The sequence below is a fragment of the Penicillium samsonianum genome (genome assembly GCF_028829775.1).
Source record: "Penicillium samsonianum strain IBT 33392 chromosome Unknown utg000005l_segment0_segment0, whole genome shotgun sequence".
In the NCBI taxonomy this organism is placed as follows: Eukaryota; Fungi; Ascomycota; class Eurotiomycetes; order Eurotiales; family Aspergillaceae; genus Penicillium; species Penicillium samsonianum.
In genome coordinates, this window is record NW_026643263.1 from 987,697 (window position 1) to 1,010,817 (window position 23,121).

At 47.7% G+C, this 23,121-nt stretch overlaps 11 protein-coding genes across 11 annotated transcripts; 5 read left to right on the plus strand and 6 right to left on the minus strand.

The window, feature by feature from the left end:
* Positions 1-393: 393 nt before the first annotated feature.
* On the plus strand, positions 394-3,277 carry N7471_009281 (uncharacterized protein; the record flags this gene model as incomplete). The annotated part of the gene is made up of 8 exons (XM_057282000.1): positions 394-527; positions 578-986; positions 1,038-1,260; positions 1,311-1,342; positions 1,395-1,931; positions 1,976-2,167; positions 2,221-2,931; positions 2,987-3,277. The coding sequence occupies 8 exons, from the start codon at positions 394-396 to the stop codon at positions 3,275-3,277; spliced, it is 2,529 nt and encodes an 842-aa protein (XP_057132883.1).
* A 939-nt stretch (positions 3,278-4,216) lies between these two features.
* On the plus strand, positions 4,217-5,044 carry N7471_009282 (nucleic acid-binding protein; the record flags this gene model as incomplete). Its single annotated transcript, XM_057282001.1, has 2 exons — positions 4,217-4,365; positions 4,447-5,044. 2 exons carry the CDS (start codon positions 4,217-4,219, stop codon positions 5,042-5,044), a joined length of 747 nt encoding a protein of 248 aa, XP_057132884.1.
* Positions 5,045-5,208: 164 nt separating this feature from the next.
* Positions 5,209-5,457, minus strand: N7471_009283 (uncharacterized protein; the record flags this gene model as incomplete). The annotated part of the gene is made up of 1 exon (XM_057282002.1): positions 5,209-5,457. One exon carries the CDS (start codon positions 5,455-5,457, stop codon positions 5,209-5,211), a length of 249 nt encoding a protein of 82 aa, XP_057132885.1.
* Positions 5,458-6,725: 1,268 nt separating this feature from the next.
* Positions 6,726-8,125, minus strand: N7471_009284 (heme-dependent oxidative N-demethylase family protein; the record flags this gene model as incomplete). Its single annotated transcript, XM_057282003.1, has 5 exons — positions 6,726-7,048; positions 7,109-7,181; positions 7,245-7,435; positions 7,489-7,563; positions 7,621-8,125. The coding sequence occupies 5 exons, from the start codon at positions 8,123-8,125 to the stop codon at positions 6,726-6,728; spliced, it is 1,167 nt and encodes a 388-aa protein (XP_057132886.1).
* A 602-nt stretch (positions 8,126-8,727) lies between these two features.
* N7471_009285 (uncharacterized protein) lies at positions 8,728-10,321 on the minus strand (the record flags this gene model as incomplete). The annotated part of the gene is made up of 2 exons (XM_057282004.1): positions 8,728-8,765; positions 8,818-10,321. 2 exons carry the CDS (start codon positions 10,319-10,321, stop codon positions 8,728-8,730), a joined length of 1,542 nt encoding a protein of 513 aa, XP_057132887.1.
* Positions 10,322-12,169: 1,848 nt separating this feature from the next.
* On the plus strand, positions 12,170-14,444 carry N7471_009286 (Zn(II)2Cys6 transcription factor; the record flags this gene model as incomplete). Its single annotated transcript, XM_057282005.1, has 3 exons — positions 12,170-13,414; positions 13,482-13,959; positions 14,020-14,444. 3 exons carry the CDS (start codon positions 12,170-12,172, stop codon positions 14,442-14,444), a joined length of 2,148 nt encoding a protein of 715 aa, XP_057132888.1.
* Positions 14,445-14,845: 401 nt separating this feature from the next.
* N7471_009287 (uncharacterized protein) lies at positions 14,846-15,325 on the minus strand (the record flags this gene model as incomplete). Its single annotated transcript, XM_057282006.1, has 1 exon — positions 14,846-15,325. One exon carries the CDS (start codon positions 15,323-15,325, stop codon positions 14,846-14,848), a length of 480 nt encoding a protein of 159 aa, XP_057132889.1.
* An 803-nt stretch (positions 15,326-16,128) lies between these two features.
* On the minus strand, positions 16,129-17,122 carry N7471_009288 (uncharacterized protein; the record flags this gene model as incomplete). The annotated part of the gene is made up of 4 exons (XM_057282007.1): positions 16,129-16,422; positions 16,519-16,616; positions 16,676-16,768; positions 16,831-17,122. 4 exons carry the CDS (start codon positions 17,120-17,122, stop codon positions 16,129-16,131), a joined length of 777 nt encoding a protein of 258 aa, XP_057132890.1.
* A 506-nt stretch (positions 17,123-17,628) lies between these two features.
* Positions 17,629-18,806, plus strand: N7471_009289 (oxidase ustYa family protein; the record flags this gene model as incomplete). The annotated part of the gene is made up of 5 exons (XM_057282008.1): positions 17,629-17,938; positions 18,003-18,146; positions 18,213-18,334; positions 18,407-18,497; positions 18,574-18,806. 5 exons carry the CDS (start codon positions 17,629-17,631, stop codon positions 18,804-18,806), a joined length of 900 nt encoding a protein of 299 aa, XP_057132891.1.
* A 1,464-nt stretch (positions 18,807-20,270) lies between these two features.
* N7471_009290 (uncharacterized protein) lies at positions 20,271-20,663 on the minus strand (the record flags this gene model as incomplete). The annotated part of the gene is made up of 1 exon (XM_057282009.1): positions 20,271-20,663. One exon carries the CDS (start codon positions 20,661-20,663, stop codon positions 20,271-20,273), a length of 393 nt encoding a protein of 130 aa, XP_057132892.1.
* Positions 20,664-21,309: 646 nt separating this feature from the next.
* N7471_009291 (Aldehyde dehydrogenase N-terminal) lies at positions 21,310-23,023 on the plus strand (the record flags this gene model as incomplete). Its single annotated transcript, XM_057282010.1, has 5 exons — positions 21,310-21,367; positions 21,422-21,876; positions 21,936-22,778; positions 22,829-22,949; positions 23,001-23,023. 5 exons carry the CDS (start codon positions 21,310-21,312, stop codon positions 23,021-23,023), a joined length of 1,500 nt encoding a protein of 499 aa, XP_057132893.1.
* Between the last annotated feature and the right edge of the window lie 98 nt (positions 23,024-23,121).

Here is a 23,121-nt window from a genome sequence, read left to right on the forward strand (position 1 = left end):
CTATATCACACCCCCCGACCGCTCACATTACTCGCGAACACCATCAACCACATCTCAAATTCTAGGTCTGGCGCGGTTGCCTAACGACACGAGCCAAATCCTCTGGCATTGACGTTGCGCCAAACTGTGCATACGTTGCTACGACTAGGGAAGGAAACAGTATTGCTTTCGGAACCCCGCGCAGATATTCAGGAGTGGGCTTGCAACCAGAACGAGAAGGTTGTTTGAATGAGCTCGCAGTACAACCGAGTGGCACATTTGATTCGGTCTTAGGGCTGTGCGGACTGTGACAGCGTGTTTGAGAACCCCGCCCGGCTGGTCCCTGACTTGACGTGCACTGCATCATCTGTGCCTGCAGTTACCGACGACTTTGCAACAATTTGATTACCGATAATGCCATTCTCCACCAAAATGACCCCGACACCTCCTTCTACAAACTCCTCGAGTGCTGGCCACTCTCCAGATTACAGAGTCGTCCGGAAACGAAACCGGGTACCTTTGTCATGTGGGCCTTGTCGGCACAGAAAGTAAGCATTCAAGACATGGCTGAAATCCCTTCTTTTTCTAACGGTTCCAGGCTGAAATGCAATCGTACGAATCCTTGCGAAAACTGCATCAAACGAGGAGATGCTGCTTCATGTAATTACGCGCAGCCCAACTCGCGCAAAAAGAACTCATCTCAGCAGTCGTCCAATACACCGGATGATATGCAAAACCGCATCGATCGGTTAGAAGGCTTGGTTCTTTCGTTAATGACAAACGGCTCTCAGTCTGCGGGTCCGGCTGCTGCAATGGCGGCGCTCTCCGGGGAAAGTAGTGGGGGTTCGACTCGGTTCTCCCATGACCTCGATATCGAAGAGGAGGGTATGGAGGGCGCTGAAGAGAGTGAAACGGACCAGGTGACGAAGTCATTTGGTATCATGAAGATGGACAATAACAAGTCTTATTACATCAGTGACGCTCATTGGGCGTCTGTATTGAATGATGTAAGTTTTGGAGATTTGATCAAATCCGAGTCTTTCTAACCTGGCGAATAGATCTCCGAGGTGCGAAGTTTCTTCACAACGCACAAGAAGCAAATAGATGAGCAACTTGAGAAAGTCAAAGCGGCCCGACCAGTTACTGATACACCAGGCTCGACTATGTTGTTTGGTATCAATAAACCGATGAGCCGTTCCGAGATCATGACTGGCTTGCCTTCTAAGTATACAACCGACATTCTTATTGCTCGCTATTTCAATTGCTATGACCCTGCAACCCGTGAGTATTTGCCGTTCCCATAGGCCGTGATTTTCATACTGACTTTATAGATGTTCTTCATGGGCCCACCTTCCAAGCACAGGTAAGCTCCCGGAGAAGAAGTTCATTGTGAGCCCAGACTCTGACTCTGTTAGTATAATAAACATTGGGAGGATCCTGCCGCGACCGAGCTCGTTTGGATTGCCATGCTCTTTGCAATGATGAGATTGGCAATGCTATCTTACCACCGCGAAGGCGATGAGCCACCTGAATTCCGGGGCAAGTCCATGGACATGGCTGGGGGATTCCGAAATTCTGTAGCACAGTGCTTGACATTGGCTGACTACACGAAACCTCACCCCTTTTTGATTGAAGCGCTTGTGTTTCATTTGCATGGCGATTACTCTCAGACCCGAGAGGCGGACATCTCGATCTGGGTCATGACTGGCGTTGTTGTTCGCCTAGCAATGCGATCGGGATACCACCGTGACTCCAAAATGTTCCCAAACATCACACCTTTCCAGGGTGAGATGCGACGGCGAGTGTGGACCTTTGTGCGCCAAGCCGACCTTCTATTCTCATACCAGGTCGGGTTGCCGGGCATGATCCGGGGTACAGATAGCGATACCGAGCTACCACGGAATTTGTACGATGATGATTTCGATGAAGACTGCAAGGAGCTTCCGCCCCCCGTCAATTGAACGAGCCAACACCGATATCGTATTTGATTGCTAAGGCGCGCCTGTCGTATGCATTCGGTCGTGTGGTTGAACAAAACTCTGCTGTCTCGTCGGCGCCATACGAAAAGGTGATGGAAATCGACGCGGAACTCCGACAGGCAAGGGACTTGATCCCTGAGCACTTGCATATTCGGCCTATGGAGGAGTGCCAGTTGGATCCTATTAATATTATCATGTCGCGATTTGACGTAAGTTGCCTGAAAGCGGCCGCAATTTGCATCTATACTAACCGTTTGTACAGGTAATGGCCGTATACAACAAAGCTCAGTGTGTGCTTCATCGCCCGTATCTGGTTCGCGCTCGAGAAAATCCTCGTTTCACCTATTCTCGAAGGACATGTATCGACTCAGCAATGGAGTTATTGCAAGTCCAGGCGATCCTGCACGCGGAAACGCGCAACGGACGCCTCCGCAGTCGCCAGAGCCGAGTAACTTCCCTCAGTTCAGCCGACTTCTTGCTAGCAGCCACCATTGTTAGTCTCGACCTATACCATGGCCTGTCATTGCAGGTGAGCGGCCGGCCATCGGGAGACACGTACACATGGGGCCGAGAGCGGCGCGATGAAATGACTGCCGCGATCCAACTCTCGAAAGAAATTTGGGATGAGTCGTGTGATGAGAGCATGGAAGCATGGAAAGCATCCAGCGTTCTGGGTGTGATGCTCAGCAAGCTGCAAATGTCGGTCCCAGGCCATGAAAATAGCGCTGGAGCTGCTTTTGAGCCTCAAGATGAGAAGCAGAATGCGGCAATGACCCTCGGACTGCTGAGCAGCGGAATGAGCCCGATGAACCCGGGCCCTCCACCATTTGCTGATCCCATGTTCAAGATGGGAGATTCGCCAATGGGAACAGGAGCAGGTGGCGCGGGCGCCTCGGCCGAAATGCCGGGTGTGCTTTCACCCTTTAGCAGCATGTTCGGGCAGATGCCAGACATGCAGGTTAATCTGGATTGGGTAAGTCTTTTTCTTCTTTGGGACTTGGGTTTCAGTGCTAACATGTTGATATCAGGATGCTTGGGACACATACATCCAAAACCCAACCCTCGACACAACCAATCAATTCTGGCCTATGATTGATGCACAGCGCCAAGCAACCCCACAGTCTGGAGGCATGTCACAGCCTTCAGTATCTAGTTCTCTGACCTCAGGGCGGGTGCCATCAATTAGTGGTCTTCCACGGCAACCGACAATGTACTCAGCATCCTCCAACAGTCCCGATAGTGGAGGTGTACCATTAACAGGATACGGCATGACGCCAATGCCTCAACAAAACGATGGCCGGGGCCAAGGTCCCCAATGAACGAGATGTATTGGTATTCTACATGATTTATTCTCTCCTGTTTTTGCCAGAAAAATGCTTTGCGCTGGGCGTCTTTGATACCTGGAAATGTTTTATTGGTTCCTTGATCGGATGACTTGAAGTAACAAAGTAAGTTCTACTTCTTCTTTACTGGATGGATAGGTATACGTGCTAGCGACTATGATCGCCATTTTGGTGGAGGATTTCAGGCGATCTGAGAAAATATGTTGTCTTTTGATGGATTCTGTTGGTGTTGGGATTGTTTAATGTATCATACCATGAGGCTACTGTCATTTATTTCCACTCTGAGCAATCAAATCTCACCTTTAATTCGTGTTTCATCTGCAAACCCTGAATATACTCTATATAAAGTCTAGTCCAATGCTTTTGATTGCTTTGATCTATTTTGTTATAATTGGCGCTATATCAGTCACGTGTCGGGACTTATCTGCCCGGGAAAAAGTTATCTGGCTTCGCGCAATTCTTCTCCAATCAACATATTATTTCTAATACAAGATCAACACATCTTGTGTTATTTTAATTCTCAAGATGTGAGTCATATTGAATGCAGAATCCGAGTCCGAACCCGAGACCCTATATCTCATGTTCTCTCGATCTCTGCTGCAACATTTGAAGATTGCCAGTTGCTAAACAACTCATTTTCAGGCATTGCTTCCGCCGGGCCGTTTCTCGGCTTCAATTGTCCCCAGTCGCTTCTCGCTCATCAATCACCGCCTCTAGCGCAGTGCTGCGCTCAACAGGTTCCACTCCGATACTCGCCGCTCGGTTCGCCTACCCAACCATCACACAGACACGGTTAAACTCGACCAATGAAAGCGGTCCACGAATTCCGATTAGATATGTTGAGTCTGTCACACCCGAGGCATCCAGTCCGGACCAAGCCCGCCTAGAGAAGAAAAAGAACGCCGACGTCAGTATATGAGCGATGGCCCCGTACCGAAGACCACCCTGTACATCGGCAACCTCTTCTTCGACGTGACCGCGGAGGACCTGCGCAAGCAATTTGAGAAATTTGGTGCCGTTGAGAACGCGCTGATCGTGCACGATGCCCGTGGACTGAGCAAAGGGTGAGTTTCCAAGACCGACGATTGACAGCAGCAGCAATGCAGCCGAAAACCCACCAGACACTGACCCAGTCTCCCTTACAGTTTCGGCTACGTTACCTTCAGCACCGTTGAGGAAGCCACAGAAGCAATCACGCAACAGCACGGAGGCATTATGGAAGGCCGCGAGGTGGTTGTGCAGTTCTCCAACACAACGTACAGATCCATGGCCGAGGCCAAGCCCAGCAAGACCCTCTACATCGGCAACGTCCCCTACGAATTGACGGACCAGGACCTGCAGGATTTGTTCGAAGATATTCACGGTATCACCGATGTCCGCATCCCCGTCGACCGTCGCACAGGCTTGCCCCGTGGATTCGGACACATCGACTTTGCCGATCAGAGCAACGCTACCCATGCCAAGGAAGTTCTCTCTCGCAAGGCGCCTTACGGCCGCAAGCTGGTTGTCAGCTTTGCTAAGCGCAAGGTCTTGAGCCCTGAGGACCACCAGCGTCACCAGCAGAAGAAGTTGGAGAGGAAGAACTCCTACAATCAACGCCAGGGCGCTGAGCGTAATGTCGAGTCGATCGGGGGTATGAGGGAGTTCCGCGGAGTGCGGGAGGTGAATGATATTGGCGAGGCTACTGAAGTGAACGAGGCTGCGCAGGTATCAGAGAAGACTGAGACTGAGCAGAAGCAGTAGAGAGGGTTATGTGTGTGTTATACAAATGTACAATAGTGTCCCAAAATGGCAGTCGGAAGCGTTTTTCAATTGCGATGTATATTAAGCAGAAATGATCATATCTACATGTACTATTGTTTTATACTTCATAATTTTCAATATATCCAAATGACATATTAAAATCCTCATGCCATACGCACTCGTTTTAGCGATTGCTGCCGCAGTTCCTCAGAGGGCCTTCTACTAGATCCTGGGTGCTTGTTCTTCAGCCGACGACTCAACCTCGACCGATGAAAGTCAATGAACAACACTCGCTGCAACTCGACATTCCATAGTAAATTAGGCAGGCGGATATCATTATGCACAACACCGAGCGAATGAATCTCTTTCCCGGACCTCCGAATCTGTCTCTGTAAGTCCGGAGGCTGCTCCATTTTTTCGAGCACCCCATGCCATGATCAGCATATGTGGTCCATGAGAGAAGGGTGCGTGTTGGAGAAACGAGACATACTAATTTATGTACAGTGCACTCTGCGTTTTGCCCACTAAAGGTCTAATATGAGATCTCCTACTTTTCCTTAGACATATGTTAATTTTCTTTCACTTCTTATTCAAATCCGATCTTGGTGTGCCTTAAGCCATCGAAACCGGTGAAGCGTGCGGAGTTGAACTCGGCACAATGAACCCTTTGCTAGATTCTTTATCATGTACCCCTTCGCTGCGTTCAGTTCTTTAAGAGATGGTTTTTAGAAAATGCAGTATACTGGCTGTGCTTCTGCTTCAATAGTGATATAGTGATCAACACCTGGTCGCTAGGGAGGAAGTTCATCTGATCTCTTCTTTGAAAACGCTGCGAGAAGCGTTCTCTTGACATCATCGATTTCTTGGTCTTTGATGATAAATCAAGTTGTGACGGTAATGAATTGAATAAATCTGGTATTCAAGTGGCTTTTCGTGCGAGGAAGCGTTTGTCCCCTGTTCAAAATGGCGAATCTCTCCTGCTGCTCTTTCGGCAGCCGAGTTTCGACGAAATGTGCCTTCTGTTCGGTGATATATTCATTGATGTTAACATCAGACCGGGGAAGGTGGGTCGTTGAGAGCACGGGTCGTTGAGGAAGAATTGAAGGAGAAGAAGGTTCTCAATCCTAAACAACAACTCGAGGATAGCTGACATGGCTAGTTGCGGTCTGAAAACCAAGCCATGAGAGAGAAAATGATGAGCTCGGTAGACCGAGTTGCTCCGAAGCCATGAGGGCCATTAATCAACTTCCTCCTCCACTCTCCAGTATGCTGAAACCCAGGCAAGGGTGGAAGGAGCATGTGACATATCTGGATTTGAGTTGAGAGACTGGTCGATTGGGTTGCGTGGTTGAAGGGGAGAAGATTCTGTCCCATAGAGAGAGTCATATATACATGGACCTGAGAATGTGAGATGACATGTTTGATCATAGTTTTACAAACACGGTCTACGCCTTGATGAAATCAAGTCAGGCGGTATAACACTATAAGATCAAGTTAAAAATGACCTACTCCGCCGCGTATCTAGTCATGGCCAATGCCGTTAGATACACCTACTATCACTGCCCTCTCGAAAGGTGCACTGTCACTGTTTATATTTTGGCGTTTTCAATTGGGCATATACTTTCTGGATATATACAAGAGCTCGATTCCCACCCTCCACTCAAAAAACACAAAAGCTCATTCAATAAGGGAATTCACCCTCAGTTCCGTCCACAAGTCCCCGCTCCTTCTGCAACCGATCCTGCTCATCTAGATACGGCATTAAGATCTTATCCCAACTAGACTTGCCTTTATAGTAAGAAACAGTCTCATCCCAATTCCGAATAGCCTCCAACAATCGACCAGGAATATAAGGCTCCTGAGCCAATTTCGTCACCGGCTCGAAATACGTACGAATCGTAAACAAAATTGCCCCCGAGCGTGGCAGCCGACGTAGTGTCTGTCTCTCTGAGCGGAAATGGATCTCGTCGATGGTCAGACCTTTGCCGTTGGCAGTGGCCCATGCTGGTGATTAATATCGTTAGTTTTTGCTTTATCCATTGAGGTAGGGAATGGGGAACGAACAGGCAACTTCTGTTCCTTGTTGATCGCCCATGCGGTGGGACCAGTGGAGTCCGTCATCGAGTTGAATGAAGAACTGTGGCTTTTGTTAGAACTATATGTTCTTCGATTAATGGGGCAGGAGGAGAGTTAAACATACATTATTTCTCTCCACTGGCTTGTCCGGAGTAAGCTTCAACATGAACTTATTCATGGCTTTTTGTAACTTTGCAGCATAATGAGGAACGCCGGCCTCGAAGTGAAGCGTATCTAGGGACATGCGGAATTTCTCCTTGAGGCGCCAGAAGCCGGGGAGGCAGACGGCGGCTGCGTCGAGGTGGTATTCTCCGTCTGTATTGTGTTAGGATTGGACATTTCGAATATCTCAAGCGAAGAAAACATACCATCATTCTTTATCATCAGCACTAGATCATCCTGAACCAGCAGAGCTGATGTTGCAAGAGCCTCGTCGGGGGTTGCTATGTTTGAAAGTCAGCCGAAATCCCTTTTGCAGGAGCGATCAGAATTGAGCGTACCTGCTGGGAATAAAAACGCCTCTCCAGTAAGGCTATTATGCACTTTCCCTCCTTCCAATCGGAAGGTTTTGGGATAGCGATGTGTGAGATGACGGACCAATTCCTCATTGAGCTCGAAACAAGCATCTCTCGTGACTGCATTATCGACATATTTGACGTGTTCCTTGAAATCCTTCTTCAATTCCGCTGCTTTCATATCGTGGTATCGAAGAAAGTAGGAATCCATTTCGATCCAGTTGTCCCAGTGCAGTTTGCGAATTCCCATCGTAATGAAGTTGGGTCCATGCCGGAACGGACGATACAATTTGGGATCGTTTGAAGTCGGATCATCAGGATGAGGGCTAGGAAGTGGTTTGATGAATGGCTCTTTCTCCGGTTGTTGTACATGAGGAGTACTGGATTTACGGTGAATTGGCCATTTCACTATTAGCCATGTGAGGATGGACATGAGTAGCCCTAGGAAGGGAAGGGCGCCCGATGGAAGGGCGAGATTGGCAGGAATCATTGTTTCGTCCAATGTTGAAGTTTGTCGACGGTAACACTTGTAGTATACCTGATGGCGAGCAGGTGCTCTTAAATAAAGTGTGTATACCTGCCATGTTGTATGTCCTAGACCGGCACTCTAGATAGAGTATGCTAAACCCACTAAGCCCATTTAGGCAAATATTTTGGCCACACACGACCTGCCTGACCAGACAGTTTAAGCGTCCGCCTGTTTAGGTATAGTATCTACCGATAAGAGGCTTACATTGTGGAAATCCCCGCTTGGGTACTGTGGGTGGGGCTGCATTTCGCGCCCTATCATTGGATGTGGCTTCCCCGCAATTCGGGAACTCTCGTATCTTGCTCTTTCTCCTTGGTCTTCCCAATGTGGTGAACCGTTGGAGATACATCATATGCTCGGCCCACCAGTGTAGGGTTGAAGCGTGGTCTGGTCCGTAGATGCCAATCGTAGCTTCGGCAAGATTGTCGAAAAGCGGCTCCAATTGCCGAACATTTGGATTGTAATATAAATTTGTTGATTACGTTGAGAGTAGTGCTAGAAATATAATTCTTAAGGGTATGTCAACATAAATAACAAACAAGCTATATAAATTCAATTCCAAGTTAAGAGTGCTCAGCTTCCTCTAGAGGGCCTTTGAAATCTGTATCCAAGTTAGTACTTCATCCTCGAGTTAAGGGAAGGTGAATTCTTACATCTCCGCCCATAGAGCATATACCAGCCCATACTTAAAGCAACACAACCCACAAACACAACCGACGCATAGGTCATGGTTTCACTAGTGACGGGCAGTGTGACAGGCATGCTGAACAGAATAACCTGGAAAGCAATCCACAACAGCGCAAGAACATTCGCCGTCTTTCCAATGAGAGGATTCAGCTTCCAGCGCGACTGACTAATTTCCACGCGGCGATCAACAAACAAGCTGATCGCGATGGGAATCGCATACGCTACAGCCAACGCAATCACACCCACAGATGCAAAAGCCGTGAATGCACTGCTGCTTCCGAGGTAGGTGAGTCCCAGTAGCATCTCAACAGCCGTAACCAAGCATAGCGCTGCCAGTGGGCTGTCCCTGACAGTGGATGACCAAAGGTGTGAGAATGGGATTGCATTGTCACGCGAGAAGGCCCAGGTACATCTCCCGGCGGTGGTTGTGATGCTGATGGAGCAGAAAAGGGCGACGAATAAAACGAGCATCATGAGGACGATTGACGCCGCAGGTGAGCCTGTCACCACATGGATGATATATGGCAGGGCTTGGCCGTATGGGGCGGCAATGATGTCCACTAGCGGTGGAAGCGTGAAGCAAATTGGTACAGTGAATACTAGCGCCGCAGCACCGGCGACCACGGGTACCAGGCTGATAGCTGTGGGAATTTGAACTTCTGGGTCTGTGCATTCTTCTGCCATGGAGGTCACCATTCCCAGTGCGGAGAATGCGTAGGCTGGAGGCAGTAGGCCGATGAAAAAGGTGAAATGCTCCTCCCAACCGGAATAGCTGGGGTCATACCCAACAAAGCCTGTGTAGGCATCGTGACGACCGTTTTTTGCAAGGACGAGGAGGGTTATGGCGAGTGTGATGCATGTAACGACTGAAAACGCTGCGGAGAGTGTGTCGATGAGAGGAAGGAGGTGGTCGGCGAAAAAGCATATCATGAACACTACGAGACAGATAGCGTAGAAGATGAGAAGGAGTTGCCAGTCGGAGGCCGTCCAGGCAGGATAGAAGATGGACACAGTTGCAACGATGAGAGAAGCGATCCCGAAGTTCACAGAAAGCGATATGGTCCAGTTTCCGATGAGCCAGATCCAGCCTGTGACAAACGAGACCAGCTTTCTGCTCCCACTGGTCTTCAGGAGCCGGAATGACCAGTGGTAAATACCAGATGAGGTAGGATATCTTGAAGCGAGTTCTGAAAGAGACAGTGCCACACAGGTATCCAGTGCCAACACCACCAGAAGTCCAATAAAGAGTGAGAGTTGGCCGCCGCCATATACGGCGTTGATGAGGGCGCTGCCGATACCATAGGGAATAGAGGCAATTGACAGGGACATGAACAGCATGCTCGACAGCTTGCGCGTGCGGCGCAGCTGAGGCTTGTACCCCAATTGGTATAGCTGTTCATCCTGGTATGTGCCGAGCCCATGATTTTCGAGTTTGTCGCACGAGCCTATGCTGAGGCCTTGCTTCTCCATGCTTTTCTCCATTGATTGCCCCGATTTGGAATCGAGAAAACTGAGCAGTTTGTAGATTCATTCTATGGGTATGCAACATTGGTCTTTATACCGTTTCCCCACTACATGCACCTGGAGAAGAAGCTTTGTTCTAGTCCAGCAAGGGAAATCATTTGGGCCATTTATCTTTTTGCCCCGGCTTAATGAGGAAGCCATTAGATGGGGGTCACGGTATCTACGATTTGCTCCAGGGCTGTTAGCATGGTCCTCGTGGCCAAGCTTGGAACCAGCCTTAATATTTACCGGCTAGACGATTGCGGGGTAGGGACATCTGGCCCATGGGAATGGTTTAGCTGGGCTTATAAGGTATACTTTGTCGTTGTCCAGTGGGTCGAAGGAATTTGCCGTCGAACTTGCCCAAAAACTTTCCCAATTGGGTTTAACTCGGTGTACCAAGGCGATTTACAAAGTATGCATCTGTCAGATATGCGCCTATATACGTAAAAGTAGGATATTGGCTGCCACCGCGAAGGTGCTCACCTGGGCAAGCTCAGGATCACGTCAGCATTATGCTCAGACCTCGGGACCTCGGGACCTCCGGGACTCAGTGGCTCCAGTCCAGTCACGTGAGTACCGACTGATCCAGTTGATTATGGATCGGCCCCCTTGGGGCCATCAAGGGGGCCATCCATGGATATTTGTACAGTACGGCCTCGTCTCGAATCGGCCAAGTACGACCTGGCTGTTTCTGCTTCCCACAGTCGCAATTGCTCATTGAACTTCACTTGACACCAAAACATCGAAAAATCTCCACGGCACAGATTTGTTAACAAAGTAACTAAGAAGTGTTGTTAGTCATCGTTTAGACATTAACCGAATATACCTGTACCATTGGTCCAACTAAATGCCTAGTCCGTACAGCCTGACAGAAATACTAGTTATAGCCCCCAAATAGCGACATTGGCCCTAATGTTTCATTGGCCCTTGTATTAAGAACAAACTAGATTGCTTATAGTACCAAGCTAATTTAGCCTTCTACAGTAGAATTTATATTGTATCAAAAGCATGCAGGCAATGAAAGATAAGGAATAGCGAATAAGAGGTGGTGTGTGAAGCATGAATACAAGACAGTGTGGGCTAGTGCGATCTATGATTGAGACCACTTAATAAATTCAAGCATACACGAGCTTAGGACAAGCATCAATCAGGTAATTTCGCCATCGGACAGAAGAACGCGCAATCTGCAGTCATCACGCCACGTGCCCACGATGTAACATTGCACAGACTAGACACATCAGTAATTAACATATACACAACACTAACTTGCCCATCACTTACAGCCTCACAACGAAGGAAATGAAAAGAAAGACATCTTTCCCCAAGAGCCTTTCCCACCACTGAATGTTCCCAAATGCAGAAAAGCATACATTTGCCCACAAATTCATTGGGAATAGGGATGTGGCTCACTGGCCAGAAAAGTCGATATCAACCTGCATTCGAATGATTTGGTCTTTACTATTTTCGGGAGATGGACCCTTGTCTAGCGGGGGATATAGTGCCTGCTAGCCTAGATCCTGCAAGAGACTTGCAATTGTAGAATGACTGAGCAGCGAATGCAACAGACTAGGAGGGGTGAGAGTTACCTTCTCCTTGGTCTCCGCATGTAGAGTTACCTTCTCCTTGGTCTCCGCATGTAGAGTTACCTTCTCCTTGGTCTCCGCATGTAGACCCCTTATCAACCCCGCTTATACACACTTTCGACCTGACAAGACTGGAATTTGGAGATGGATCCAATTGAGCCTGCTACTAGTGAGTGACGAGCGAAGAAATGATCAACAATCCGGTACTGACGTCTAAGAACTACCGGGTATGCGGAGCACCAACGGCTGCTGGACTTGTCGTCTCAGACGCAAGAAATGCGACGAGGTGCAACCGTCCTGTAAAACGTGTACAGATCTCCGTATCATCTGTCGAGGGTACGGACCGCGCCCCATCTGGATGGACCGGGGTGTACTGGAACGGGAGGAAGCCCAGAAGATCAAAACAGCCATTGCTCGAGGGGGGCAGAGACGAAAAGGAGCAAGTCTGCGAGACAAATCATTGCCATCATCAATCTCTAAACCTATCCCAAGCCATGTCTCTATACAAAGCAAGGCAACATCAAAGATTAACTCCTCAAAAACGGCAACACCAGCGCATCTTGAAACTGAGCTCGGGAAGGAGAAGACCCAGCAAGTGAGCTTGAGAGCCCCAGCAATTGACCTTCCATGGGATGCAAGACTCAGTGAGCTTGACTTTTCACAACCTCAAGAGGAGGTCCTGCTTAGCAGCCCCATAGTCTGGGACAGCCAAATGCCATACAACGTTCAGGATATAGACTGGGATGTTTCCATGTCTGTGTTCGAAAGCTTCGTGACCAATGAATTACCTGAGATCCAGTGCACTATAGCGGACCACACGATCCCATCGCAGGATATCCTTTTAGTCGATGGAATGTCGAGTAAACGTGGAAGCCCAATACCCCAAACGTTTCCGCCAGGTTTAATAACCAGTCCGAAGGATCAGACGAACTTCAACCTCAAGGCTACGATGCCTGACTTTGACGAAGAAAAGAAGCAATCTTGGCAAACGACACCTTGTCCTGGACGTGAGACTCATTTTGAATCCCACCGTCGGGGATTGGAGGGTTCACACGTAGGCCACTCCAGCTTCCCCTACCCTGCCAAGGATCATCAAGGCACTGCAATCCCAGGAAGACTCACACCTGATATGGCTCTTCTTCTTTCCCATTATATCGAAAGAGTGATTCCGGCGCAATTCCCGTTCAGCTGCAACATCGGCCCAGGGAGCATGCAGTGGCTTCAATTTTTACTGTTTTCCTCAACATATGTGTTGGAAATATCAATGATATTCAGCTCAGCGCACCATGATCTTGAGACACAAGTAAACAACGAAAGGCGCTTCGACTGGCTCGAAGAAAGAAAGACGCAACCTAGCAGAGTTTCAGCAATACTTCGGGCAGTCACAGCCAATATGTCTCTGCTCGATGAGGACTTGAATATAAGTAAAGCTCTCGTTGTTTGCACCGTTGTCATCCAAGCAGTTCACTTCGAGGTAAGCAAGTTCCCTAAAACCCGTCAGCCCAAAAGGTATTCATGATTGACTGGAGGAATACTCCCAGATGTTCCTCGGTAAATCTCATCAGTGGAAATGGTTTCTCAAACAAGTGGCACCATATTTGCAACCTCTCATCAAGCTGGTTACCCAGGAGCCAAGAAGTTCATGTTGCAGCGTAGCCCTGTCCGGTGCATCTATAGCAAGGAGCAACTCAGTGGCTATCTCTCGAATGCAGTTGAAGACGGCGAAGGCACTTGTAGGCCATCTCCTATGGCTTGATATTGTAGCGACGATTTCGACGAGCGTGGAGGGCCCACTACTTGGATTCAGCGACAGCCAACTTCTGGAATCCAACATCATCGATATGAGAGAAATTAGCGGCTGCGATAACGACGTGGCGAAGGCAATCTGCGACATAACCGAACTTCGGAAATGGAAGGCCCACGCAGAACGCCACCGGAGGCTGAGCATCATAGAGCTGGGGGCACGCGGGGGCAGCATACTAGAGACTTTGACCAAGCGCATCCTTCAATTGGCTGACGGTCAGCCTCAACCCCTTTCTCCGTCTACATTCTGTCTTAATTCTGATAGAATGTGTTCAGATCGTTCGAGTGCTGATCAACTCGAACGGGACGGACAACTGGATATTCGCCTTGTGTTCGCTCGCACAGCTATCCTATACCTTCATACAGTCATGTCCGGGCCAAACCCGTACCTGGGAGAGATACAAAAGGAAATCGCAGAGCTAATGAAGCTTTTCAAGATCCTCGCCAGTAAGGGCATGGTGCGGCATGTACCGTGGCCATTGTGTGTGACTGCTTGCTTTGCAGACAAAGAGCAAAAATCATTCCTTCAGGACAGTCTGACCTCCGATATTGAGTGCAAATCTCGGAGGAGATATTTTAAAGCTGGTGATGAGGCGTTGAGAGTCGCGGAAGAGTGCCACAGGATTAGGGATGAAGAAGGAAGGGATTGCGATTGGATGTTGGCAATGGACAGTTTAAATGAGTGCATTTTGCTTGGGTGAAAGCAGAGGACCATTGTTTTGCTTTTACGTAGGATCATCAAAAATAAATGAGATGTTTGATGTTAGAAATAGAATACAAGAACCGAGGTACATACATGTGGTCCTTTATTCAGTGTCCACAATAACCAATCCCTGGAAAAGTACACATTGTTTCAACCAGGGTGTGTATTAGTTGGATTTGAGCTTCACAGCACTTATTTGGGATGAAGTGAAGATATCATCTTCGTTATCACCAGAATCCGCACCGGCAAAATATTAGGCGATCATGCAGATTTTACTTGCAGTTCAGTTGACAAATACAGAGAACACATTATTGCTATCACATTTCAATAAAGAAAGTTTTAACTTGATTTCTCCGCTATGCCTGCCGCCGGTCTTTTCCAAGAATGTAATTACCGGAGCTATAGAATCTCGCAGTCGGGATACTTGACACGAATCCTTGTGTTGATCGCGTCGAATGCAATGCCCTGACCTCCAAGAAGCATATGCTCGCAATGCTTTGTGTGCTCATAAGAACTAATATAGGAATCAATCCCACGAGCACCCGATTCCCCCATCATTGTGCGATGCATTTTCTTCCACATAGCTGTGCAGTGGCGAAGATGGTATTCCCAATTCACATACAGGCCGGTGTGTTCACCCGTCATAATCTGGTCATGGGTGAGCGGCTGTGTTCGGTTCGGATCCAGAAACCACTCCAAAGCATTGATTTGGTCGAATTCTATCGAGAGATCGGCGTCGTAACATTCCGTAGGCAGCCAGTTGAATGAAATGACGTCAAAGTGGCATCCGTTTGTTCGCGCTTCGTTGGGGGTACTACCGCATGGGCTGACCATGACTCTCCCGGAGGATGTTTGCGATGCATTACCACTCGTTATCATTGAAATTGAATGGTCGTTGTTCAATTGATGGATGCCGAGTGAGATGGCTAGTCCAAGCAAGATGGATGTGCTGACTAGCGATATGATGCTGGGAAGTGACATTACTAAGAGACGACTTGACGTGCCTTTGGAATAGTAATTGTCTATTCCACTGGTCTCTTCATCGGCCCTTTCATCGATGAGTGGCTCCGTTTGCTCATTATGGCGGGTTAATGGCGACGTGGGACGTTGATTTACTGCAAGTCTTCGAATGACGAATGCGCCGGAGAGGTCTCTCCAGAGGCGATCCATGGCTATCAGCCTGAATTGTAAAATGAAGCCAGGATAGATATTAACGAAGTAAAGCAAAGCAGGACAACTTGAAGGGTCATTACCGAGCCGTTCCTCATGGTACCATGTAGAAACGTAATATTCGTAATATTCATTCCTAGTATGATGATCGGCGAGACGCTGTACCAAACGCAGGGGCTGAGCGTAATTTAACATGCGCGGCAAAGTAGTTTTTTTAAGGCGCTAACTGTATCCTCCATGGCGTCAAGGTCTAATACTACTGTGTTAACGTAGCATTCATGGATGTGTATGGTTTAACAAGCACTTGCCTGTATATCCAAATCACCATGCGGCGATAACCAACTGTGGAAGTAAATAGGAAACTGCATATGATGTAGAAAGGCTGCAAAGCTTAAAATTGTACACTCTTCAAGCTTTATATGTATTAAGATTTTGAAACAGTAAATTGGCCCGCCGTACCAAGATATATATGTGCTATGTAGGAATTAACATTCGCGCCATCAAAAGACCCATCAAGCATATTTCTCAGCGTACTTCCAAATTGCATCCCAGTTCTTGCATTCGTGTGGATATTTTAGCCCATCAACAACTGACAAAGCAGGGGTCTTTGCCAGGAACTCCAGAGAAAGATCTGCTGAGCACATCACGCCTTGCCGAAGATAGTCAAAACAGTGGGCAAAGTGCCAGGGACCATGGATGGCTTCATTATAGGTCGGTGCATTTTCATCACTTGGCCACATTTGCAAATACTTTTCTGTGTCAACTCTGCCTTCTACCAGGTCCCACATAAGGTGCCTCAGAGCCGCCTGATTACAAAGTTAGTCCCAGAAATTCAAGCGAGCAAGTATATGAGACAAAATAAACCAAAGAAATAGCAATTAGACTGCTTTCAAAATTCTTACCAGACAGTGGAGTTGGTGAAATACGGAAAGCCCGGCTTTCGTATCAGGGTAGCCAAACCCATTGTCAGGGTCTAGGTTAATGAACCCGCGGCCGTTGGCTTGGTTTCTAGATCAGTATTCAAAGTCAAACAATCCAACTGCTCTGAGCTAGACTTACGACCAGTCAGGTTCTCCCAAGCCAAGTTACTTTCGTTTGTAGGGAGAGACAGGTAGAGAGGGTCAAGCTCGAATGTTCTGATCTCAGTGGGAACTGTAGTTTTATCTTAGCACCAGGAGCAAGATACACACAGGAAATAAAAAAGATGAACGAACATTGAGGGACTGGTGATTCCAACAGTCGTTTATGCCGTGGATGTACGAAATTCCCAGAATACAATATCACAAGGGCTATGAAGAAAGCTCCATTGAAGATAAGTGAAACCATGAATGTCTTCCGTAAGTGTAGTTGTCGATTGAGCTTCGCAGAGTCACCACTGATCAAGCCATCATCGGAGCCGGGTGAAGCTTCATGTTCCTCTTGCTTAAGGGAAGAATAGGACGTCGAGGGTTGGCTCTGCTTCGATTTTGACCAGGGAAACGTAGGCATCATAGCGGAGGATTGCATGCAATTTGCATTATCCTAAGATGAACATTTCGTTTGACGAGAAAATGTAGAAGGTCAACTGAGAGACATAGTAAGAAATGTGTATAATCTTTGTGTCTGCGGTAATATCAACCGCCGGCAAATATCACGACATCGGCGCCACCAAAAGCCAGCGTGACGCCGATGCAGGGGTTCATAAGTACCACCAATTTCAGGCGTCTCGTCAAGGATCCATTGATCTATTCCCGGAATAATTTAGCGCGACACGATTTGATCCAGGTGATTAGACGAGGACGGCAGATACCAGGCATCGTATGCGCCTCGCCCATAGACGTGGGGGCCAATCCCGACGGCCAAAGCACTTTCCATTCGCAATACGTGAAGGTAGCCTAAATTTACCCCCTGGAACAGAGTTATTGGTCGGCAAAGTGAGAACACACATGTTCAACCCTTTCTTGATGCTGTAGAACGGCATTGTTCGCTAGTACAACTCTCAGTAACCGATATCATTCACTACACAGAAGATTATGAACCACTTTACCGGAACACGTCTTAAAGATCTCTGGCCATTGGGGCAGGACGGATTTATGACAAATTATTTCTTTGCCCCCACGTACAAAGAATACGAGGAGGGAAAAACGCAGAAGGACACGGAGGCACAAGAGGCTCTGCTTGGAAGCGAAGATGACCCCCAGCGACACAGTTCGAGTCCATTTCTCAAAAGAGCTTTCCAGGCTTCAATAATTACAGCCAAGGCACTGTTAGTAGTATCCTACGTTTTGTTAGCATATTATGCTTGGACGCTACGAAAGCAGACGTGTATCCTTGGCAACGAAAGTAAGTTGTGAAATGATCTATTGTGCATTTACTGTAAGGATCACGGGCTCTAACAAAGTCGCAGGAATATTCAACGACATACCGATAGTATATGAGAGCACTCGCTTCCAACGTGCTGGCTTCCACGACTCGCACCACAGCTCTCTTAATGCCTATGAAGGTGCACCAAATGAACAGAACAATGAGGCATGGAAGGGACTCCTTGATGGTCAGATGCTCTTCTTGCCACCATGAATCCTAAAACCGAACAGATGACTGACTATTGTCTATTCAGTCGGTGTTGTACTCATCTCGGACGAAGAAAACTCGCGGATTACGAATGGAAGTGCAACTACGAGATCAGACATGCACAAACACATTGTTGAGCTCGAAATGTTTCATCAACTACACTGCTTGGTGAGTCTCACAGCCATTTATTCTCTATACTTGAATATCCATAATTGTGACTGATCTGTCTTCGTGTCTCAGAAATGGCTTCGGGATCAATTTTGGGAACTTGATTCCGCGATTAGCACAGCCAAACCTCTCATTGAGATACCACAGCGGCAGAATCACACAGGTATGTCAGAACTTCTGTACCTTTTCCTTCTTTGACCTATGAAGCAAAGTCTAAATGTATAAACACCTGTCTCTAGATCACTGTATTGATTACTTACGACAAGCCATCATTTGCCATGGCGATGTAACTCCCATCACATTCGAGTGGATCCCAGAAATCACAGGCTATATTGCCCATCATACCACGGAGCATCAGTGTCGCAACTTCGACGCCATACACGAATGGGCTGAGCAGAGGGGCGCGCCTGGATTCCGTGCTGACGGGAAACATAAGAATGTCGAGCTCAAGCATCCTGAAATGTCTGATTAGATACTATGACCCATTCACTAGAATACTTGAAGATTTGTTCAATATCTGCGATGTTCTGTAACGTATACTAGATTTCTCCCATTTTATTCTATATATCATCCTTTTGGTAGGCGATTTGTCCGAGTCGACCTCGAATATTTAGGATCTGTGAAAAGAACAGACTGTGTAGATAGTACCAGTGCTATTTACATTTTATCAAACTTTGCTTTTGGATTCAATGGAGCTACCTAGCCGTAGCCTTTCACGCACAGTAAAATGCAATACTCGTGTCGCCGGTGCGCCACGGCCCCTCTCAATTCGAGATATACTCCATTACCAGACACAATTCATCTAAATTTTAGCTTGATCATAAGCCAATAAGCTCAAGCAGTGCTAAAGGCCACGTCGGTTGGCATTCAACTTCCGCGGGCGTTGAATTCGTGGGGCGTATCGACGGGCGTGTCGCCCCAAACTCCGCTGTGAGGAACCTTGCAAGCCCTTGAGCCCCGAGATCTCTCGGCGTCATGACAGACGCTTGGGTTGAGCGCGCGTCAAGAAAGCAAGCAACACCAGATAGCAGAACTATTAAGGCCTCATTATACGACCTCCATTAGCTGATTTACTTCTCAAGGAACCTAAACACAGCCTCCAGACAGCTCCATCCTCTTTCAAAACAAAAGCTCCAACTTCTCTTGACAATATGCATCTTCTTAAGACCATTCTTCTCCTGGCTGTCGCCGCTTATGCAGCCCCCGTCCCAGAGGCGGCCCCCGGCAGTGCGATCCTCGAAAAGCATGAGCCCGAAGTGCAGGCAAGAAATTGTTACAACTGGATCAAGCGCGGTGAAGAAGCAACTGAGGGAAATAGTTGCTAAGTTCGGTGAGCATTTCCTGTTCCCTCCAAAATTTGGAATAGGCTGACTCAAGGAACTACGGCCTTTACAGAACATACGACGACTTTGACGATCACGAGGAGCCCTCAGTGAAGACATTGAAAATAGTCCTACCTGGATGATCTTGTAGAGATCATATTCTATAAGAGAGCTATTGAAGGTTATATCGAGTGGTCAATCTGGAAGAACTCTAAGGGCTCTGTTTGCTTGAATATCTGCTGAATGAAACAACCTTTGCTGTATTTACTCTTTCCAGCAAGATCAAATCCTTTGTTGAATGAAGGCTTTCAAGTTGCGGGTCTCTATTCTGTTCAAAGACATTTCTAGTTGTTCATTATAGACTCCGTATACTAATGTGCATCTCAGTCTATTCAAAGTTTAGTAAAATAATAATATATTCTTTTACCCAGTCTAAGGTCTCGAGGGTCAGACCTCGGCATATGCGGCTCCTTTCGGCTCGCTCCAATTTCCACCTCAGTGTAAATACGATTACAACAATTATTCAACTAATGACCTTTGTAGGGATAGAAGCTTTCATTTGCAAGATATATACACGGATTCATCACATGATAAAGCCCGAAAAACAAAGCCAGTTAATAAGGGCAATGAGCCTCAACCTCAATTTCAATCACCATTCCCTCAATTCCAAGCTTTCCAATCTCCACACAAGTCCAAATGGGTCGATGACTAGGAAGAACCCTCTTGAAATTGCCGGTGACCATATCAAACGTCTGATCAACATTGATATGATAGCTTCGCACTGCATAAACATTTTCCCACGACAGACGCGAGTCAACGCTCTTCAGGGCCTTTTCGACATTCTCAAAAGCGATAGCCACTTGTTGCTCGACGTCAGTGTGGACATTACCACTCTCGTCCCAGCCACCTTGGCCTGAGGTTTTGATAGTATTCCCGATGCGGACGGCTTGCGAGTAGTGGAAGGATTCCGAGTTTGCCCCGGTGCCGGCGTAGTTGAAGAATTGCATCTTTGCTTTATTGGTGGATTTGGAGGATGGATGCGATAGATAGGAATGAAGCAGATAGAGAGGGAATAGGGAGTTTAGATAGTGACGAAACGAAATGGAAGTAGCTAAACTATTTAAACCACCATTCAAAGCATACATACCCCTTGGGGAATGTACAGAAAAATTGGCCACTTCAGATATGGTAACTATTCTGACCATGCCCTTCAAACTACTCAAAAAACATATCTACGCAATCTTCTATCGGTTGTGGATGTTTGAAGGAATAGCCGATATTTTAGCTTTTGAATTATTGACCCGAGGCAGGGTAGATGGGTTTGGTACTTGCCTTAGAGGGCATGTTTCTCGACGTCTTGCACGATAATGCCTTAAATGGGAAAGTATTCGGACCAAGTGATCTTCGGGACGTCAAAGTACCTCCATCCTCGGGGACTGCCGAATCACGCGTCCCCTCATCTATGGGGCTCCGCATTTCCCAAATAGGCAAAAAGATAGGCCACCAAACCAATTTTTGCTTGGCTTTTTCCTGGAAAACATTGCTCTTTGTCACGAAATGAGATAAATGTTGTAATTCTACATGAGGGTTCTAATATAAAGCCTCCAGGTCTGGGATTTTAAACACCCCAGAAACTCCAATCTACATTTCACAATGGCTCAACCTATTCAATTAACGGCTCCTAATCAGACCACTTATTTACAACCTACTGGTAAGCAATCAATTCCTCGGAAGCCTAAGTTCAGTAACTAATGTTTTGAAAAAGGACTGTTCATCAACAATGAATTCGTTTCCTCTATCTCGGGCCAGACTCTCTCAACTGTCAATCCCTATGATGAATCCGTGATCGCCAGCGTCGCATCCGCTGACCCAGAGGACATTGACCTCGCCGTAGCCTCTGCTCGAAATGCCTTCAAGTCAGAAGAATGGCAATCACTGGCCGGGTATGACCGAGGCCTCCTATTGACACGCCTCGCGGACCTCTGTGACCGCGATAAGCACATTCTCGCTACAATCGACGCATGGGATAACGGCAAGCCATATGAACAAGCATTGGGTGAGGACCTTGCCGAGGTTATATCTGTCTTCCGTTACTACGGCGGCTGGGCAGACAAAATCCACGGGCAGACTATTCCGACTAGCGAGGCCAAGTTGGCCTACACCAGACACGAGCCTATTGGAGTGTGTGGACAGATCATTCCTTGGAACTATCCTGTTATGGTATGTCACACAAAGCATTCCTTCACCAAAGCCGTTGAGGCAACGCTAATGCTAAGTAGATGGCGGCATGGAAACTTGGACCTGCTCTTGCGTGCGGTAATACCGTTGTCATCAAAGCTGCCGAACAAACCCCGCTCTCAATCCTCTATCTCGCTTCCTTGATCAAGGAAGCTGGCTTCCCCGCTGGAGTCGTAAACGTTGTCAATGGCCCCGGTGCCACTGCCGGCGCCGCTATGGCATCGCACCTGGACGTGGATAAGGTTGCCTTCACCGGCAGCACCAACACCGGAAAAGCCATTATGAAAGCGGCTGCTTCGAATCTGAAGGCGATTACACTCGAGACAGGCGGCAAGAGCCCCTTGCTCGTCTTCGAGGACGCCAACCTCGATCAAGCGGTGAAGTGGTCGCACGTCGGCATCATGAGCAATATGGGTCAGATCTGTACATCCACCTCGCGCATCTATGTGCAGGAGAGCATCTACGAGACTTTCGTCGAGAAGTTCAAGCAGTACACTATTGAGAACTCCATTGTCGGCAGCCAATTCGATCCCCAAGTGAACCACGGACCTCAAGTGTCCGCTGCGCAGAAAAGTCGCATTCTGGGGTATCTTGAGACTGCCAAGCGCGAAGGTGCACAGCTAGTTCTTGGAGATGATCAACCTTCCCCGGATGCGAAGGGTTATTTCGTCAAGCCCATTATCTTCAAGGATACCAATCGCGATATGACTCCCGTGCGGGAGGAAGTCTTTGGTCCCTTCGTCGTTATCCAGTCTTTCAAGGACCAGAAGGATGCGGTCGAGAAGGCCAACGATACTGAGTATGGACTTGGTGCCGCCCTATTCACGGAGAACATTACCCGTGCTCATAATGTCGCTGCTGCTATTCAGGCTGGCATGGTTTGGGTATGTACTCGCTGATATAATCGTTTATGACATATGCTGACTTTCAACAGATTAACAGCTCGCAAGACTCCCATTTTGCGATTCCGTTCGGTGGATACAAGCAGAGTGGCATTGGGAGGGAATTGGGCGAATATGCCCTTTCGGCCTACACTCAAGTTAAAGCGATTCATGGTCAGTATCTTTCTCACAAGATTTGCGACCGGCATACTGATACTGTTCTAGTAAACCTGGGGACTTGGCTGTGAATATACTAACTCCGACCGACGTGACGTTTTAGCAAACGCCACTGCGTATAGATAGTACATGTTTAACAAATAAATGAGCCCAGAGAATCAACAATTCA